Raw genomic sequence first — 21,212 nt, 5'->3', positions numbered from 1 at the left:
AACAGCCATCATGAACACATCAATAATACCATGCACCCTGATCAACTAGGATTCATCCAGAGATGCAGTGATGACTCAACACAGGAAAATCAGGAAATGTGATCCACCATAGAAAGAAACTCACAGAAAGAAACCACAGCACCATCTCACTGGACAACAAACAAGTCCTCCAAAATACAAAACCACTTCATGAAGAGGCTTGGGTAGATTAGGGATAAAACTGACGTACTGCAATATAACACAGGGAGTTTATGGAAATTCTACAGCCAACATCAAATTAAATGAGCAGAAGCTAAAAGAAATACCACTGGTTCTACAACCAAAACAAGGCTGTCTACTTTCTGCATATCTATTAATATAGAACTTGAAATTGTACTGAGAAACACGATAACAGAAGAACAAGAGTATATAATTTGGAAATGAAAAATTCAAAGTATACAAACTGGCTGATTATAGGATAGTGTATATAAGTGAACTGAAAAATTCCATAAGAAAACTTTTTTAGCTCATAAACACATTCAAGACAACGACTGGATCTTAGACTATATCAAACAAAACTGATAGCCCTCTTACATTCCTCTTATATGAAAAGGCAAACGGTGTGAGAAAGAGATCAGAGAAACAACACCCTTTCTAATAACCATAAATAATATGAAATATGTTAGAAGGGTTTGAGGTGTGGCTAAGATTCTTAGACTAACCAAACCTCTGACCTGGCTGTAATTACAAAATAGTAGAACAAGCTAATACGGAACAAAAGAAAACCCAGTAAAGTAAGAATGTCCTACACCGTCCAGGCAAGCCTGGGTAGTCTGGTCTGACTGGAGTGTGCATGGCCAGCAGCCAGTGGTGCTGTTTGTTGCCTTACACCTCTCTATTCTAGACTCGTATGGTGACACTATCTCCATCCATGGCAGCCTTCCATTTCACACGGGAAGAGTTTGAACTCAGACACACAGAGGGTATTCAGGTATTTGAGAGGAGAGGCTGGATGTGATCATGGGCCTGGGCCTCCAGCAGGCCGCCCTGGGCTGTACAGTGACACCCTGTCTAACAGGTAAACAAACATAACAACAGGTGGGAGCAACACATTGGTAATTCAAATGAGGAACAGGAAAAGGCTGACTTGTTTCTATATCTGTGCTCCATAGGAGGCTTGAAGTTCTACCTAGAAGAATTAGACAATTCTTGCCAAGAGATCAAGGGGATATAATTTGGAGAATAAAAATTCAAATTACACTAAATAGGAGGTGATATGACCTTAGTGACCAAAAAAATTCTACTACCAAGTTTCTAACTCTTTCAGGAAAGTGGCTAGATGCAAGATTAACTGAAAACTGTAAAATGAATCTATAGCCCTCCTGTATGCCACCTATATCAAGATGAGAAATGGACTGAGAAAAAACTCAGAGCAACAACATAATAACAAATGAAAGATGTCAGAGTAACATTTAAAAAGTAAGTCACGTTAAAAAAGCAAATGAAAGATTTGCATGAGAAGTTCAATTATTTAAAGAAATTTAAGTAGATATAAGAAGATGGAAATTTTCTCATGCTCTTGAATTGGTAGGCTTAAAGCCATAAAAATATGAATCTTCACAAACTAATCTGCAAATTCAACACAATCCCTGACAAATGCCAAAGAAAACGTTAAAATCCTCGAAAGGGCAAGTTCCAGGTCCATGACAAAACCAAGGAGAGCTACAACAATCTGGAACAGGAAAATAACTACATGGTACTGGTATATGAACACACAGCTTGATCCATCGACTAGGGTTGAAGATCCAGAGACAATTCACATATGGACACCTGGAGTTTTTTTTAAGGAATCCACCTAGAAACACTGAGAAAAACAGCACCTTAAACAAGGGGTTCCAATGACAAGCCTTGGCTCTGAGCGGGATTCAAAGACAAGGGATGCCTGAGAACAGCAAAGCAAAGCAAAGCAAAACAAAACAAAACAAAACAAAACAAAACAAAACAAAACAAAACAAAACAAAATTAAACAAAAAGACTAGAAGCCAAACTGTGGGTTCTAGCTGATGTCCCTAGTTCTGCTTGAGAAAGATTTCCAGTTTGCTGCCCTCTATGCTCAGCTTCTTGACTGTTCATGTCCTGCTTTCTTGTTTCTCTAAGAGATATCTGTCCATGCTATGCTTTGTATATGTGTGTGTGTGCACATGTGAGTGCTTACACATATGACAGAGAGACAGAGACAGAGAGAGACAGAGAGAGAGGCGGGGGAGAGGCGGGGGGGGGGGGGGGGGGAGGGGAGAGTTTTCTCCAAGCAGTTCTCTCTCTTTATCCTAAAAAAATGTCTCGACAGGTTGCTCTGGTGGGTCGGCACCACAGAGCTTAGGTTCCATTCCTGAGGCCTCTGGCTGGAGCCTTCAGATCTCTGCTTTGGGATCCAGAACAGCCTGGGGTACAACACCACATCTCCAGGTCCTGCAAGAGGCCAGCTGGGAGGAGTCAGTGTGCTCTGGTGAGTCCAGCAGGCCCCAGCGGGAGCCTTCAGGTTTCTGCTTCGGGATCTGAACAGCCTGGGCCACAGCACTTGGTCTCCAGTAAGTGCAAGAGGCCTGGTGTACACCCAGGGGCAGACTGGGAACACACAGCTTGCTCTGGAGGGTCTGAACCCTGGAATGTGCCTGCATTTGCATCTTTCTCACTTGCTGGCTCCAAGAGTAGCTGCCTTGCTTCCTTTAGATTCCTTAAGGAGCCTTCAAATATGTCATATGGCATCCTTATTTTCAAACTCATGTATTAGGAGCTTTTTCCCATAACCTTAAAGGCCGTCCAGAAATCCCACTTTGCCACTTTGCTATGACATAGCCACACCCTCAACTCCAGGATGCCTGCAGTTTCTAAGCAAATGGAGTCGTTAACATTCACAAGGAAGATATTCTCTGAAGGAAAGAGTTGTCCTGGGCAAGTGGGTCCAGAAACTATGTACATGATTACACAAACAAGAGATCAACACTCTGGAAGGCTCACACCAGTGCCCTGTCCCAGGGTCAGGAAACATGCCAACCTGTCCCCACTGGGGCCACATGTGGTTAGCAAAATGGTGCTTCTTACACTGTAGCTCTACAGGGAGATGTATGCAAAGAGATCTATATTCTTTACCCTGCAGAAAACTCACTTCCGAATAGATTAAAGAATTAAAATAAAACCAAACACATTGAGCCTGACAGAAGAGCAAGGAGAGAACTTTCCTGAATCCACTGTCACAGGAGGCAGCCTTCTGAACAGAAAATGGAATATGACAGGCAACTGAAATCAACATTTCATACATCGGAACTCATGAAATAGTGATGTTTTCTGTAAGGAAAAAGGACAGGCAATTGGACAAACAGACAGTCTAAGGAATGAGAAAAGTATTTGTACCATATCCACATCTGATAAAGTTGAACTGTACAAAAAATATAGATACACCTCACAAAACTAGATGGTCCAAAATCAAAAACTACAGATAAAAAATAGGGTACAGATCTAAACCAGGAATTCTCAACAGGCAATCTCAAATGGCTGAGAAACTCTTAAAGAAATGTTCACCATCCTTAGTCATTATGGAATGGCATATGAAAACTATTTTGTGATTCTATATGACAAATGTCAGAATGCTTAAGATCAATAATACAAGAGACTTTTCAAACTAGTGAAAATATAGAGCAAGTGTGTCACTTTCTACTGCTTGTAGGAGTGCAAACAAATATAGCAAATATGGAAATCACTGTCATGATTCCTCAGGAAACTGGGAATCCATCTACCTCAAGACGCAGCTATGTCAGTCTTGGGCATATATGAAAAATGTACTCCATCCAGCAACCCAGGACACATGGTCACCTATGTACACAGCAGGTTTATTTGTATAAGCAAGAAGATAAAAACAACATAGATGGCCCACAGCTGAAAAATGGATAAACAAAATGTTGTATGTTTGCACAATGGAGTATCACTCAGCTACTAAAAATATGACAACATATTAAATGCATGACAATAGGATGATGATTGCAACTACAGTAAAATCAGCATACATGAGGTAACCAAGACCTAGAATGATAGAAACTATATACATTCCCTGATAAGTGGATATTAGCTCTTGGGTAAACTTTAATGAAGCTATCCTCCTCAGACCCAGAGAGATTACGTAAAGAGAAGAGATGTAGAGAGGACACAGACACCTTTGTGCAAAGCAGAAATAGAATAGACACTCTGGGTAGACTGAGGGAAATGGGCAAAAAATGGTAGAGATCATTTGGGGGAGGATGTTGGGAGAGAGAGCTGGAATTAGGGTGCATTTGTTGATTAGTAAAGGAGCAAAGTGCCCTGGAAATTTTCAGGGAACTCTGAAGGTGAAAAAAGTGACCACTCCTACTAATGGAGGGCAGAGTCTTAACTGGCCATCCTTTATAGACAGCATGGATTCAGGGTTTGGGACAGGTTACATTTTATTGAGTTGTTAGCTAAGGAAGTCCCAAAATATTGTTCTGATTCCATGAAAAAACACATTTCTCTCTGCAAACTTACCACAGTGCCACATTGTTTTGGATATCTTCCACACAACTCACTAAATGGGAAAATCAAGTTTGTACTGGTTTTGAGCCTTTATCCCTATGTTCTAGTCTCTATGTGGAGAAAAGGTAGTCCACAGGACACAGAAAAAAAAATCTTGAAAACAATACAAGGTATAAAATCTCCATGTAAACATTCCGGTCTGTGAAGTGTGCTGAGGTAAACAGATCATGAACCTTTTTGAGTGGCCAAACAATATTTGGTTTAACTTGAAGAGCTGGACATCAGAGGAAACCCAATTCTTACATGGCCAGGGGTTTCAGAAACCCCACAGAGAATTAAATAGCAAAGATGGGAATTGCATGGTCTCAGCCAGGTCCTCTGGTTATGCCTTATGGGGATTAGCTTGGGGATTTGTAGAAACCCTGACACAAGGAGGAAGGATGGGGAATCCTTTGCTTTATCTTGAAACTCTTTTGTTTCGATGGGCTTGCCCTGTACAGCAGCCTCAAAATGAGGGCTTTGAACATGCCTTTTCTGTCTCCTTTTGTTCCACTTGGCTCTCCTCTCTTTGCAACCTGCTCTCTTCCAAAGAAAAACAGAATGAGAGGGAACGTGTGGGAAAGGAGGATAGAAGAGATGGCAGGGTAACTGGAAGGAGTGAAGGGAGGAGAAAGTGTAGTCCTGATCTACTGTACAAGAGAGGAATCTAGTTCCAATGAAAACTTAATTCAATATTCCTAGAATGAAAATGTAAAGAAGGGAATCAATAACGAAGAAAGAAAAGCAAAATAGTGAAGACAAGGAAAGCATGATTTTGAAACATACAGTTCTCATGCTGTTTCTGAAGAGGTTGATCATCACTGAAGAAATCATGCCGAGACAACTCCTAGGCACTGTGCAGACCTCTAAGATATGATTTTCACTCCATAACGTGAAATACTCCCCCTCAGTTTCTTTCTCTTTTTTTGGTTTTGGTTTTGGTTTTTTCAAGACAGGTTTTTTTCTCTGTGTAGCCCTGACTGTCCTGGAACACTCTGTAGACCAGGCTGGCCTCGAACTCAGAAATCCGCCTGCCTCTGCCTTCCAAATGCCGGGCGTGCACCACCATGCCCGGCTATTATTTATTTATTTATTTATTTATTTATTTATTTATTTATTTTGGTATCCCCTCAGTTTCTATTTCAACCTGTAATAAAGACAAGATGGCTGAAGCTCTCACATGCATCTGACAAATGACAGTGTTATAAGAGATTAAAAGCAGATGGGAGAAAGAGTCAGCCAGACATTGCTTAAGCTGTCATTGGGTGCTGTTTCATGACATATAGGGCACTGACTGTAGGAATCCTTTATAAGTGTATAGTCCCTTAATTGTAATCTTTAACAATGTAACCTATGAGCACATGTGTAAAAATTAAAGCATACACACACACACACACACACACACACACACTCATACAAACTTTAGGACTGCCAGAAAATTAACTCAAAGTGACCTTCAACTGTTATATCTCTTACTGTCAATCTCCTACTGTCTTTCTTCCAAATCCAGAGGCCCGTGCTCTACTGATCTCTCTGCATGGAGATAATCAGAATAGGGGCTATGACTCTGAAGTCCCTCATGCCTCTTTGTGACTTCAGGAAAACCCATGTCCCCTGAAGCCCACACAAAAAACAATGTTGAAGAACAATTTAATGTCTGCTTCCTGCCAAGCACCATGAACACCTGAAAATCCACTGAAACTCAAAACTGCTTTTGAACCCTGGAATTAACGTCCATGAAACATGCATTGTGGTTGGCAGGAGTAGACCAAGGGAACGATGCATAACTACAGTGACTTTCAAGACGAGCAGGCCATTCCCTGCTGGGGAAAGGACATCAAGGAGATGATGTATGATTTTGTCATTATGTGTAATATTACCTGCTGACATATGTCAGCCGACACAGACACAGGTGATATACTAGATCAACAAAGTTTGATTCAACAGTTTGTATACCCACAATTTGTATACCCACAAATCTGGACAATTTCTATTCACATCCATGACTTAACAAAGGCTGAGGAATTAAAAAAAAAAAAATCACTCAGTTTGCCCCATCAGGTCCTCCTTCCCAATGGTGACCCCTGCAGATGACTACTTAAACTTTAGTCTGTGAACTAGCTATTGCCTCATTATTTTACCCTACAGTGTACACAGCAAACTGTTCCTCCTGTTCTGGTCTGAAGAAAGAAGCCATGCTTCACATGAAAGCACTTTTCCTTTCACTGCAAAGGAAAGTTCATTACATGACTGACATGAGTAATTTTAAAACGCTCTTGTTTTACATGCTTTTAATTATTGAATTTAGGAAGTTTAATAAAAAGAAAAGCAGAGTCATTGACATGGGGAGCATGAGACTGGGATTCAGGTAACTAAATAGCTTTTCTCAAAAACTTTTTTAAAAAGAGTACAGGTACAGCTGTACAAAAAAGTCATGGACCTATTTTTTGATTCTGTAAAAACCATAAATATTGAAAGAATGTGCTTTCAGTCACCCAACACGTGAGATGCGTTTTACAACCTACACAAAATGAACCCAAAATGAATCACAACGAAAAGGTAAAATGGAAGAGTTTGTAGACTGTACCAGAAAAACCAAGCCTGTCTTCTATTGGCATCCAGCCAAAGGTGTTTCTATACACAAGAGAGAGGGAGGGATGCAGAAAGAGAGACACACACACGCATAGATAGAGAGAGAGAGACAGAGACAGAGAGGGAGAGAGAGAGACAGAGAAGCACCATAAAACTTAGAGGGGGGGGTCAGGATGGGCATGTTAGTGCATTTCTTCAGTCCCAGCACTCAGGACACAAAGAGAAGAAGACCACTGTAAATTTGAAAAAAGCTTTAGAAATACAGAAATATGAAAAAAACATACTAAGGAACATCAACTGTCAAAATACAGTCAACATCAAATTAAATGAAGATAAACTCAGAATTCCTTGAAATGAAAAACAAGAAAGTGCTGACCTGTCTCTATATCTGACCTAAATATGTGGCTTGAAGTTCTACCTACAAGAACAGGACAATTGAAAGAGATCAAGGGGAAATAAACTGGACAGTAAAAATTCAAATTATACTAATTAGCAGATGACATGATTTTAGTGACCCAAAAATTCTACCAACTTTCTATTGCTTATAAACACTTTCAGGACAGTGGCTGGATACAAGATTAACTGAAAACTGTAAAATAAATCTATAGCCATCCTGTATGCTGCCTATATCAAAATGAGAAATGGACTTAGAATAAAATCAGACAAATGACAGTGTTATAAGAGATTAAAAGCAGATGGGAGAAAGAGTCAGCAGGACACTGCTTAAGCTGTCATTGTGTGCTGTTTCATGACCAACAGTGCACTGACTGTGGGGATCCTTTGTAAGTGTATAGACCCTTAATGTGAACTTGAACAATGTAACCTATGAGCACATGTGTATAGATTAAAACACACACACACACATACACACACACACACTCAAACTTCAGAACTCCCACAAAAATAACTCAAAGTGACTTTCAACTGTTATATTTCTCAGTCAATCTCTTACTGATCTTTCTTCCAAATCAGGAAGCCCTGTGCTCTACTGATTTTTCTGCATGGAGATGATCAGAATGGTGGTTATGGCTCTGCAGTGTCTCATGCCTCTTTGTGACTTCAGGAAAACCCATGTCCTCTGAAGCCCACACAGAAAACAAAGTTGAAGAGCAATTCAATGTCTGCTTCCTGCCAAGCACCATCAACACCTGAAAAACCTCTTAAACTCAAAAGTACTTTTGAATCTGTCATCCGACACACACAGAGCTTCTGAGCTGCCCTAACTGGATCAAGTGTGATTCAACAGTACCTCCCCAACTTGCATACCCACCAATCTGGACAATTTCCATTCATATGCATGAATTAATAAATGCTCAGGAATCAAAAAAAACAAAAAAAACAAACAAAAAAAAAAACCACTCACTTTGCCCTATCAGGGCCTCTTTCATAATGACCCAGCAAGAGACTCCTTATAAGAACGTCAGTCTGTGAGCTAGCTCTTGTCTACATTGTTTCACCCTGCAGGGACCACAGACAAGTGTTCCTCCTTTTCTGCTCTCAAGGCAGAGGCCATGCTCCACATGCAAGCTCTTTTCCTTTAACAGCAAAGAACAGTTCATTACATGACTGAGATGAGTAATTTTAAGACGCTCCTGTACATCCTTTAACTATCAAATTTAGGAAGTTTAATCCAAAGGAAAGCAGGTTCACTTCCCTGGAGAGCACGAGACCAGGATCCAGGTGACAACATAGCTTGTCTCAGAAACAGTTTTTTATACGGCTAAAGGTGCAGCTGTACAAAATTAATGCATCTATTTTTTGCTTCTTTAAAAAACAGAGAAATATTGAAGGAATGTTCTTTCAGTCACTCAGCACTTGAGATGCGTTTTACAACCTAGACAAAATTAACTCGAAATGAATCACAACAAAAATGTTAAATGGAATAGAAGAGTTTGTAGCAGAGAAACTAAGCCTGTCTTACATTCGCATCCTGTCAAGGATGTTTGTATACAGAAGCCTCTGCTCCAAATGCTTCGTGCAGATTCAGCCCAGAGAGTGGAGTTATTCAGATGCCACTGACGGTTCCGGGAATGGCTAATACTAAGAGGGACCTCACGCGTGCCTGCATCAAGCTGCTGGTTCCCACCCAGCCCTGAGTCGGACCCGACACAACAGCTCCCGCTCCTCACCGTCGTATGCGGTGTGCATATCCGCGCCATGTCGCACCTTAAGATTTGGCCTAAGCTTCCCTCAGTACTCAGCAGTGAGGTCAGAACGCAACACACCAAGTCTCTGAAACTTCCTCAGTCGCAGGGAACTTGCACTGTGATTTCCGGAAGAACCCGCCCCCTCTTCTGACTGGCAGTCCTTTTGTAGCCCCTGATTGGACAGCGAATCTGTCAATCTAAACCGCACTTCTGCTGGGCTCAGCCCCTTGGAGCTTGGATCCTGGGAATATCCGGACTGAGTTTTCCCTTGCTGCTGCCTGGCTGGTGCTGGGCTGCAGGGGAATGGAAGACACTGATCAGGGATGAGGAGCGAGGCCAGAGCTGGTTGGGGAGTTCCTGGGCGGCCACAAGGCACGGACCTGGGCTCGAGGGTGGAAGTACAGTAGGGTGACCTGGAAGAACCAAGAACAGAGTCTGGTCCCTTTGGGCACACAGATGTGTCATATGATTTTCAATTACGTAACCATTATTGAATTGACAACATTTTAGCTTCGTAAAGAGTAAATGCTAAAGACTGTTTACAGCCTAGAGTCCATTCTTTTTGGACTCTGTCCAACTAAATGTATTTTAATGCCTCTGTACATTTCTTGGTACCTTCCCATAGTGAATGAAGGTCTGTTTTATATAAGGATGGCATTATAATGTTTATGTATTCCAATGAATGACCATGCTAATTAAATGCATATCGACTATACTAAACTGAATTGTTTTATAAAAGTCCTATGGGACAGCCTGGCATGGTGGTGCACGCCTGTAATCCCAGCATTTGGGAGGCAGACGCAGGCAGATTTCTGAGTTCGAGGCCAGCCTGGTCTACAGAGTGAGTTCCAAGACAGCCAGGACCACACAGAGAAACCTTGTCTCAAAAAACCAAAACAAAACAAAGTTCTACGGGTGCCCACAGCTTTAGTATTTATCAAAAAGTCAATATAACTCAAGCAAGAAAACTGTACTTTGAATATTTGAAGTAAATTATGTTCCTATGTTTCCTTAAAGGTAAAAATTGGCAGTGTTTAAGTATTAATAAATTCCACAGTAGATCTCCCTCAATATAATATTTTAGAAAGAAACAACACGAGAAAACATCAGCAAGATGTAACTTATTGTTGGAATCTTAGAACACTGGGAAATGAATTTCAATATATTCACCTGACAGGTTATAACTTTGAGTAAATGAGTCTTCAATGCTGTTAAAACGACACATTAGGCAACCTGGAAAATACATTTTTTTTTCTGTTCTTAAAAACTGTTTTATCCAACTAAATGTTGTTTTATCCAATGTAATATGTTTCACTGTTCCAGGGAAATTAAATTTGTTGAAATCAATAAAAATTCATTATTCTTAATGTTAGAAGGTAAAACTATATATAACAACAGGATTATTAATATTTTTTAATTCTCTCAACTGTTATATTTCTCACTGTAAATATGCATGTGAAGTAGTGTGCTAGAAGTAGGATTTCTGCTAATGACAATGATTTTGTAATTCAAAAGGGAATGCTACATAATACAAAATGCTGATTTAAAGACTTCAGACAATTACGTGTATGGGGGGATCTGTGTTTGTGTCCATGTGTTTTTTTATAGCATGAGATAAACCTGGAAGCAAATCATAAAAATGGCTGAGAGGCTGTCAGATCAGCTACAAGGAAGAAAGGCTCATTGGTGCTCATGACTGGCAGTACTCTCCAAGGCACGTTCGCTCCATTGCTATAGGTCTGCTTGGTTCACCAAATTGTTGATTTTAGGTGCAGCAGTGGAGAGAGAAGCTCGACCAATTGCTAAGCCTTCGTTTTCTTGGAAAGACTGAGTGACACTGAACTAGCAACTCTAGGCCTTTGATTCAAATATTATAGAAGGTTAATTGGAGCTGGGAGGTTCCAACTCCTAAAGTTATATTGCCCTTGTGCCTCTACTGTGAGAGCACACAACCCACACGAAGCTCAACCCTGTTGATTATTGGCTAGCTATAATCAAAGTAAAAACTGCGTGGCCCAGGAGTGCATTAGGACTGAGTTCTATGCAGCGGGGCTGGCATCTAGTCTCTTAGAGACTGCATCATATCTGCCCAAAGCCTTTAGAGTCTCTGTTGAGAAGTAAGGTGTAGTTCTGATAGATGTGCTTTTTTTAAAATTATGTTTTATCTATTTTATGTATATGATTACACTGCAGCTGTACAGATGATCATGAGTCATCATGTGGCCACTGGGAATTGAACTCAGGACCTTGAGAGCAGTCAGTGCTCTTACCTGCCGAGTCATTTTGCTAGCCCGGATCTGCTTTTATATACTATTTGACATTTTCCCCTTGTACGTTTTAATATATTAGTTGAAATTTAATTCAATATTTTCCTCTGTTTTCTATACTTAGTGTTTTGAATATTATGTGGTGGAAGAATTTTCTTTTCTGGTTGAATTTACTTGATGTTCTGAAAGCTTCTATATTTATACGAATTTTCTTTGTTTAAGTTAGAGAAATTTTCTTCTATCATTTTGTAGAAAATATTTTTGGGCTTATGTGGAGGAATCTAACTCTTCTATTCCCATTGTTCTGAGATTTTTTTGTTTTGTTTTATTTTCATACTGTTCCAGATTTCCTGGATATTTTGTGTCAGGAAATTTTTGGACTTAACATTTTCTTTGACATATACACATATGAAATGGTAATTTATTTCAATAAAATTTTTTCAATATACAGAAGAGCATCCCTAACTGACCTGTCCGCTGTGATGTTTCCATGGATAAAGGAAACGGAATGGCCTTCCATTCTAGACTCTAACTCTTTTTTAATTCGTTACTTTATTTATATTTCAAATGTTCTACTCTTTCCCAATTTTCCCTCTACAAACCCCCTATTCTCCCTCACCCCACCCTGCTTCTATGAGTGTGCTCTCCCTCCCGCCCACCCACATTGGCCTCAGCACCCTGGCATTCCCCTTCACTGGGTTAACAAGCCAAGACATGACCAAGGAGTTCTGCTCCCATTGGGGCTAGATAAAGATCCTCTGCTACATATTCAGATGGAGCCATGGGTTCCTCCACATTTACTCTTTGGTTGGTGGTTTAATCCCTGGGAGTTGTAGGGGGGTCTGTTTGGTTGTCAGAGTTAGCTCTAACACTAGGAGAAAACTGAAAATCACTGTCTGCAACTTGGGCTCTTCCCAAGATGTACAAATGAAGGATACGTGGGCCTGAAGCCAGTGTGTTAGCTAAGAGTGTCACCACAACTGGGAAGCAGAACAAGGGGTTCAGTAAGAATGCTCAAACATGAGCTGCAGAGATGGCTCACAAGTTAAGAGCACTGACTGCTTGTCCCGAGGATTGAGTTCAAATACCAGCAAACACTTGGTGGCTCACAACCATCTGTAATGGGATTGGATCCTCTCTTTGGGGGGTGTAATAATACAGCTTCAGTGTACTTTAATATAATAAATTAAAAAAATCTTAAAAAATAAAAAAAGAAAGAAAGAAGACTCAAACATAAGCATGCATGCAGGACAAGAAAAAGAAGAAAACCTGAATAACAAACCAGTACTTTTAAAGAACCAAAATCCTGCCATCAAATTAACCACCAGTATTTAAAATGGAGAAACCCAAACAGGAAGATTACAGGAGAGTCAAACAGCATCCGTGATATCCCCTGTTCTCTTTGCAGATCCTATAAATGAATGAGCTATCATGGCAACAGACAAACATACCTGCAGATTTGAAGTACTCCAAAGCATCCTGTGCAGGTCCATTAAACATAACTTTTCCTAAAGCCACTCAGGTGAGGCTATCAAGAAATCTGAAGATGGAGTACTGAGGTTGACTGATGGAGAAGATGACCATCTGTCCCCTCTTTGACATCCTAACTTTAGAAAGGAAGACATGCTAAGTCGCTGGACACTGGAACCTTGAATTCTCCACAGAATAGTTCACTCCTGAAGGTATACTCTTCGCACCTATTTCAGATTGAATTTTCCTTATAAACAACTCATCTCCCTTGTGTTTTACATCTGAGAGGCAAAACAAGATCTATGCTTCTTTTTTAAAGTCTACAACTTGTTAACATGTGGAATATCAGGTGTTGACTGTCTACCAGAGTTTTGTTGACACTGTAGATCCCCAGGCAGTGTAGATATGGGACACTGAATTGGATCACTAACAGGCATACTAGGTGATCCGTAGATTCATCAGAGATTGAGAACTAGTGATATGGCAGCTATTACGTTTATGAGAGTAAACACAGTCCCTTTGATCACATACAGTTACAGACTCTTCAGTAATCGTTTTCAGTGTTGTAAAAATATGATTCAGATTGCTAACTACTTGCTTACTTAGCTACATGCTTCAGTGACAACATCATTTTAATTATGATAAAACTGTCATAATATTAATTTTAATGTACAATTTCCATTCTGAGGAAAGCGGCCAAGTAACAGGTTAATGGAACACAGTTAGTGAGGAGCAAAGCTGGGGTTTGGTCATTGGTTTAATTCCATGACAGGGAAAAAGGAACCTGAACTACCATGTCACAGAGTTGTATCTTCTGGTAGGAAAAACAATAGCCAAGATAGTGATTAAAACATTTCATAAAATCTGGGTATAGTGGCATATTAGTATAATTCCAGCAACTGGGATGTGCTTGAGAGTCCAATACTAGCTTAGATTACATAAGAATCCAATTCAAAAAGATAGAGAGACAGATGAAGGAAAGAAAGAGAGAGAAGAGAAAAAGGAGGGAGGGAGATAGGAAAGGAGGGAGAGAGGGAGGGGCAGAGGGAGAGAGGGGGAAGGGAAAGGAGAGTGGGAGAGCTGCTGTTGGCACTGAATTCCCAGCATTCTGTAGGTAGATGCACAGAAGTTTGTTCAGCCTGACCCACACTGTAAAATAATGAAAACAGAAAATTTCCAGGAAAGCATCTTATACACGTTGCTTGGGTGATGAAGCATCCAAAGGAAGAACACCTCCCATCTGTCATAAGCTGAAACAGGAGGCAGATGGTGGCAGAGAGGTGGGAAAGACTCAAATCAAAGAGCAGATGTGACCAGATCCTTCCACAAACTAAGTTCATGATTCAGGCTTTAGCAGCATCAGCAGCTCTTCAGATAGCCCAGTTAGGAATCCTGTCCCTGCCACACAATAAAGGGAAAGGTGATTTTATTTTATTTTATTTTATTTTATTTTATTTTATTTTATTTTATTTTATTTTATTTTAATTTTGGCCTTATGTGTATTACTGCTTTGCCTGAATGCCTGTGAGCACATGTGTCCCTGGATCATATGAGAAGTAAGGACAGAACCCTTGCCACACAAAAAGCCTGTGAAGTAATTAAAGCAAGTGGGAAGTTACAAGTTCACAGGGTGACTGGTTGGCAGAGACCAGATAAAGTGCAGAGTAATGGAAAAACAGGAGACTGTCTGACCTGACAGACTATTAATAAATCACAAAAGGAACAAATGTAATTCATATCATAGAATCTAGCAACCACAGGCATGATTAGATGAGAAAGATTCATATAGGAAAGCAAGATGCCTCAATGGATAAGGCACATGCTGCCGAGTATGAAGATCCTGAACCAAGTCACAGAACCCTCGAGGTAGCCAGAGAAAAACAGCTTCCTTGAGTGGTCCCATAACCTCTATGCATATGTTACACACATTCAGACAGAGACATGTACATCTACATGCGCACAAAACTACACTGGTGTATTTTTCTATTTTGAAGAAGTTATGTTAGCTTAGGGTCTACACTGAAAATGCTCATTGAATTTGGATGAAATTGTAGACAGAATGTATGCACAAATGCATAAAAATTTTTAAATGTTAATAAAGGTTTTTTATTTATGAAAGATGTCAACTACAAGTTGGAACTTATCAGAGAAATGCCTCAGATATGACAAAATCCTTTTTGTTTATTATTGAAGCTATTTGTATGTTTTGAAAAGCGGTGCATCTAAGTTTAGTGTTTAGAGGTCCTTGTTCTGTTGATAGGTATGGTAACATGATTACAGCTAGCCCTCCCCTAAGGATCAGCACTTTGCACAAATTCCAAATTTTTAAACTTGCTTCTTAGTGAGTGCACGTAAGTTAGATTTATTATTATTATTATTATTATTATTATTAATTTTTTTCTAGACAGGGTTTCTCAGTATAGCTCTGGTTATCCTGGAACTCACTATGTAGATCAGGTTGGCCTCATACTCAGAAATTCACCTGCCTCTTCCTCCCAAGTGCTGGGATTACAGGGGTGCACTACCACTGCCTGTCAGACAGATCATTTTTAATGTGATATGTATGGATTGGTACCAATTTCTTAAAACCATATGTATTTTGAACAATTATGAATATTATGTTTCCAAAATAAGATATAAACATCTTATATGCAGCAGTATATTTGTTAAAGGTTAAAAGTCCAGAAACACAAAAGATCGAAAGTTCTTTTTTTTAAGTCAAAGGAAAATAACTATTGATTTGTCTTCAGAGTGCTAAAATCGTGCAGTACTCATTTTTGCACCTTAACATTTTTATATTTATTAAAAGACATTTTCAAGACCCAAGAATGAAAATAAATTAGGGAGAATAATATTCAAATCATAACAGTTTCATGTTGTATTAAAGATTTAGCTAAATGTTTATGTGTCCTGATATGATGTGTCAAGGGTGCACCAGTCAGATTGTTATAGCGTGACTAGTACTTTAAACTACTACCAAGACATTTATTGAAAAATAACTTATTTAAAAATCCAAAGTGTCAGCCATAAGATAGTTATCTCTTTACAGTTGTATCTCACATAGTGATAGCACCTGGCATGTGTTGGCATTTTACTTCTTGTAAGAAAAATAATTGAGATAAAAAAATTAAAGCCCTAATCACTCCATTAAGTGATCTGTTTGATTTTAAGAAATTAGAAGCCCAAGCTAGCAAGATGAAATGAAGGCAGACAGTGGCTGATCAGTGACACAGCTACCTAGTTCTGTTGTCAATCATGATATCCAAAGTTCTGAAAGGCACTGACCACTGTTACTTTAGACTCGTTGGCTTGAACATATAGGAAACAAATTATAAATTTGCAGCTTGGGATTTAGAATTCCTTAAACATGTGAATATTTTTCTTGGTAACACTGAAGACAGGACTATTGAAAATTGTTGCACTGGACTGTACTACTGAAATTTGTTGCACTGGATTGTTTTAAGACTTCAATTTTTCTTTAATGATTAGTAGAATCAGATTGCCCATTCCAAAATGTTTTTTCTCTGATCACAAAGAACAAGCGTATCTCTTCTGATAGTGGAAAAATGGAGTTAATTAATGCAAATACACTTTTCACAATATTAAGAAAAAGGAAAAGAAAAAACAGAAAAGCAATGCATCTCAGTTCCTTAAAGTGAGTAGTCAGTTCTCGTGAAGACTCCATTGCACAGACAGCCTTTCTGTGTCACGTGTTTAACACATTCCTGGTATTGTGTGATCAGTGTCTTCATAATCCTGTTTGCTACTTAGTGAACAACTACATGAGAAACCAATAATTCACAGGGTATCAGAAGCTCTGTCATGGCTATTAAAATGGAATAGAACTGAAATTAATATACCTTCAATAGAAATCCAAAGACTAGAAAGAAGCACTCTAGAGGACAGGAAAGCTTTGCCAGAATCAACATTCAAGAAAAACACTTGAATCAAAATAGGGAACAAAGCTGGGCGGTGGTGGCACGTGACTACAATCTCAGCACTTTGCGAGGCAGAGGTAGTTGGATTTCTGAGTTTGAAGCAAGGCTGGTCTGCAGAGTCAGTTCCAGAACTGCCAGGGCTATACAGAGAAATCCTGTCTCGGAAAAAGAAAAAAAAAATTCAAAAAAAAAAAAAATCCAAAAAGAAACAAACAAAAATATACATACTAAAAAAGGATGGTTTCCTTCACACAAACATAAATTAGGATATGCTCAGTTTAGAATCAAAACACCTTACTCAGAGCAGGGACATTCCTTATTGATGTACAAATACAGCACAGAGTTGAATCAGTCTCAGAAAATCGATTGAATGCTTCAGAGTAGTGAACATTCAGACTGAAAGGCACATATTCTTATAGATGCCGAGTCATCTTCCCATTCTCATTTCACATTCAGATAACGTGTCAACTCTTTGCCCTGCCCATGCCCTTCTTAGTAAGAAATGGTGGAAGTTGTAGTTAGAGGAGCAGAACTGACCAGTGCCAAGAACAGAGCAAACGGTTGGGCTTGAGAGAGAGCGAGTGTTTAGACTGAGCTGGGGAAATCTTGGTACCTCTGCTCTCCTTAGGATTTGTTGAGGCCTTCTCTCTCTACTTTGTGGAAAACTGTGTTTACACATTGCTTTCACTCTGTTTAGCTATCAATGAACCTTGAGCAGATACACCAGACTCTGACTGTCTGCTGTTGAGACTTTCCTCATTGCCCCCATCTCATCCCCTGTGATTTACCCACGTTGTCAAGTTGGTTTCTATTTCCAAAGAAACAGCTTTTTCTGTCATTAATCCATTTCTGTTGCTTCTTGGTCTCTGCATCTTTAATTTCACTGTGATCATGAACCTATCTGGAGGTAGAGCAAGGTGAGGTTGGATGGATAGAGAAGCACTCGATGGGGAAGGACCTAAATTAACCCCCAGAACTAATAGAAAGTTGGGTGCAGTAGTGGGCATCTCTAACTCTAGTCCTCTGTTCACAGAGGAGACAGACACAGAAGCATCCCCAGAATCTTGCAAGCTGCTTGCCTCACATTCACAGAAGTGAAGAATCAGAGACTCTGTCTCCAAAAAGGTAAAGATGAAGACCAGTGAACATGGTTTTCATCTGAGAGCCTTAGGTCAGGCATGTGATAGCATCTATACATTTGTACATGTGTGCATGCACATACACTTACATACACATATACATCTACACATGCATAGACATACATTTATACACATACATAAACACACAAAACACACAAAGTTATACCCACACACTTGCACATACATACACAAACACAGACACATACCTTATATCTAAAAAGAAAGTCTGATTTTTTAAAAAGTTATTCATTACAATGTTGTCTTTACCTCTTGGACATGCTCAACATTCGATGGTCTTTCTATTACATGTGTCTTATATGAAGTGGAAAGTCACTCTCCACTGTTTCTCTGTAGCTGATGTGAAAACTTAACACAGCATCTTCAGTCTGTTGCATCTGGTCACTGGTGTTTGTTTCTGGAACGTCACAACGATGTTTTCTATCATTGGATTATAGCAAGGTTGTTATTGGAAGCCATCTAGAGAGAGAAGTTCCTCCTTCCTGTGGAAGGAAAAGCAACAGGAAGTTGAAGATCCAGACAAACACAGCGATAACACAGATCATCACAATCACAGATGGTTTTAAACAGGGCTGCCACAGGTAGACTCCTTCCCAATGAACAGAACATGTCTCTGTGATCACCTGAGGATGTAAAGTAGAAACAGACTTGACAGGGTACAGAGACCCTTTAGACACCACACTCCTAAGACACTAATGAGCACATTGAGGATAAATTTTACCTGTAATTAATAAAGAAAGGGACAGTTGAAGGAACAGATTTGTCGTAGTCAAAAGCATATTAAGATGCATTACAAGTTTATAGGAAGAATACATGACGGTCCTTACCACATCTTCTGTCTGTCGGTCTGTCTCTGTGTGTATGTGTGTGTGTGTGTGTGTGTGTGTGTGTGTCTGTCTGTCTGTCTGGGTGTGTGTGTGAGTGTGTGTGTGTGTGTGTGTGTGTGTATGTATGTATGTGTATGTTTAATTTGACATAATCAGTGGAATTAAACAGCTATTAAGAAAAGTTTTGTAACAAATTGACCTCTGGTCAATAGTATTCTATAGCCAGCCAAGAAGATAAACTGCAAAGCTGCAGACGACGGGGAGTGAACTTATGGAACAGTTGAATGCCCACGCCCTTCATTAAAGCTGGTCTTCCTTTCTAAAAGCTGATGTTGTAGGTGCTGAACTCCCTGCATGTGATGGACCAGCCTCTCAGGCAAGCCTCCTCCAAGAGCAGCCTTAGAGCACACAGGGTGGGAAGCAGCTGCATGAAGAACTCTGACAGCAACACCCAAAGCAGCCAGGGCCTGAGAAGCAGAGGAGAAGCCAACCCTGCCCTTCAGCCTGCTACATACACAAAGAACCACATAAGCTCCAGAAAAGGCAAGAAAACATAACCTGCTGAGCACATCTTCCAAGGGCTCTGTTATTTCTGAGAAAGACTATTAGCAGTCTGTCAACAGGCAAAAGTGGAACCACATAACTGTGGCATGCTCTGAAAACCCCAGTTCTGACAAGGCAAACTAAGGTGCTAAGCCTCTGCCACACCCTGTGCTCTCCTCAGACACTGAGGGAAGAATGATGAACCATGCCCGCTCAAGAAAATGTCATCCACAATTTCAATTATACTTTTCTAGGCATATCAGTAAATGTGGTCGAATATTCCAACACTGACAACATAGATGTCGATGAGTAATAAAGATCCTGGTTAGCAATCAATAATATGGCAATTGATAGCCATATGCAAAGAAAGAAAACACAAATTTCTTATCACAATAAAAACTTATTTTGAAAACAATCATGAAGAAGATTTCAATTTAGCAACCATTGAAACATTGATAAATTAAGAGGAAGAAATGGAGAATCATAGGACTGATACTGAACTCCATCCTGAGTGGGAATTATCTTACGAAAATGAAGCTTCATGTTGAAAAGAAAAGGCAGTTCACAGGAGCATAAGAAGTGTGCAGGGCTTGACAAAAGGCTCTGTAGCTCCTGCACAAGAAAGACCATGAAGGGGAAATGCAACACACAGCTAAACCACAGGGAAACTGTGACCTGGGCCTGAGAGCATAGGATAGTGGACTAGGGTGGCTTTAGCATGTGTGAGGCCAGGGCTGCAACTCCAGGGTAAAACAGGTTGCCCTGGTGACATCAGGCTGGCAGGAGACACTGTCAGGAAGTCTCCTGAGCCTTCAGTCTGCATGTCAGAGCAGTACTGAAAATAGCTCATGGAGTCAATCACTGTCCGTACATGGATACACTTACTTCACTCCACAGGTCAGAATTATTGGAGAGCAGTACATTCATAAGATGTATCAATTTTATTTCCGTTAACTTTCCAGGAACTCTACCTTTCTCTGAGGCCTGTAGCTTTGGCAAATAAAAAAAAATGTAAAATTTTTATTTCAACCCTAATTACCAACATTGTCTCTCAGACCAGAAACTGCATTTAACACAGTAGCAAACAGTATGCCCAAGAAAGTGTTACAGTGATACAAAGTTCAAAGCAGATTATGGAAGGCAAAGGCAGAGCTGATTCACAGGCAGAGATCTGTTCTGGAACAAGGAGGACAATAAATCCACAATGGGTCCAAGGCACAGTTTCTGTTCACGGTTCAGAATGGTTCAAAGCACAAATTGATTCAAAGCACAGAGCTAAAGCAGAGGTTAAGCCTGACACCAGGCCTAAGGGGTCTGAACATAAGGGAGCTCACGTGGGCCATTTCAAGTGGGGCTGATTGTGGTCAGAGAAATCCTGAGGATGGATTTGAGAGTGTGGTGCCTGTGTATGTGGAGATGCACACCTCAGGAAGCCTGGTAATGTGTCAGTGGGGACCCAAGAGAGAGCATTGCAGCACTCTAGGCTCTGGCGATTTGGATAAGGGAACAAGCTCTGACAAGCCCTTCAAACATCCATGTGTTTAGGTGTTCTGGACTTGATGTGTTAACAGGTAGGAAGAGGTAACATATGTTTGTATTAATAAGTTATTTATCAATCAATTTTTTGCTGTGTTCAAGACTTGCACATATAAGACACAGACACAGCTTGCCTTAGTTTCCAAAATAAAGCAAACCACTGCTTTACAAACCG

General features: G+C 40.0%; 2 protein-coding genes across 10 annotated transcripts in view; both read right to left on the bottom strand.

Annotated features, from left to right (window-relative positions):
- LOC127696628 (zinc finger protein 431-like) overlaps positions 1-21,212 on the bottom strand; it is a 229,751-nt gene that overhangs the window by 30,435 nt on the left and 178,104 nt on the right. The window lies entirely within an intron of this gene.
- LOC127696627 (zinc finger protein 431-like) overlaps positions 1-21,212 on the bottom strand; it is a 101,897-nt gene that overhangs the window by 29,337 nt on the left and 51,348 nt on the right. For 2 of the 9 annotated variants that reach the window (XM_052199470.1, XM_052199467.1), the window contains exon 1: positions 9,282-9,407. The exons of 5 other annotated variants lie outside the window; for them this stretch is intronic. Coding sequence is in view for 1 of the 4 variants with exons in the window: in XM_052199467.1 (XP_052055427.1) it covers positions 9,282-9,311 (30 nt within the window). In the remaining 3 variants the exon portion in view is untranslated. Of the gene's footprint in view, positions 1-6,036; positions 6,119-9,281; positions 9,408-21,212 lie in introns of those variants that run through there. 2 more of the 9 variants (XM_052199472.1, XM_052199476.1) reach the window with 2 other exon arrangements.

This window comes from Apodemus sylvaticus, chromosome 11, assembly GCF_947179515.1.
Source record: "Apodemus sylvaticus chromosome 11, mApoSyl1.1, whole genome shotgun sequence".
Taxonomy (NCBI): domain Eukaryota; kingdom Metazoa; phylum Chordata; class Mammalia; order Rodentia; family Muridae; genus Apodemus; species Apodemus sylvaticus.
This window is presented reverse-complemented; position numbering and strand designations above follow the sequence as displayed.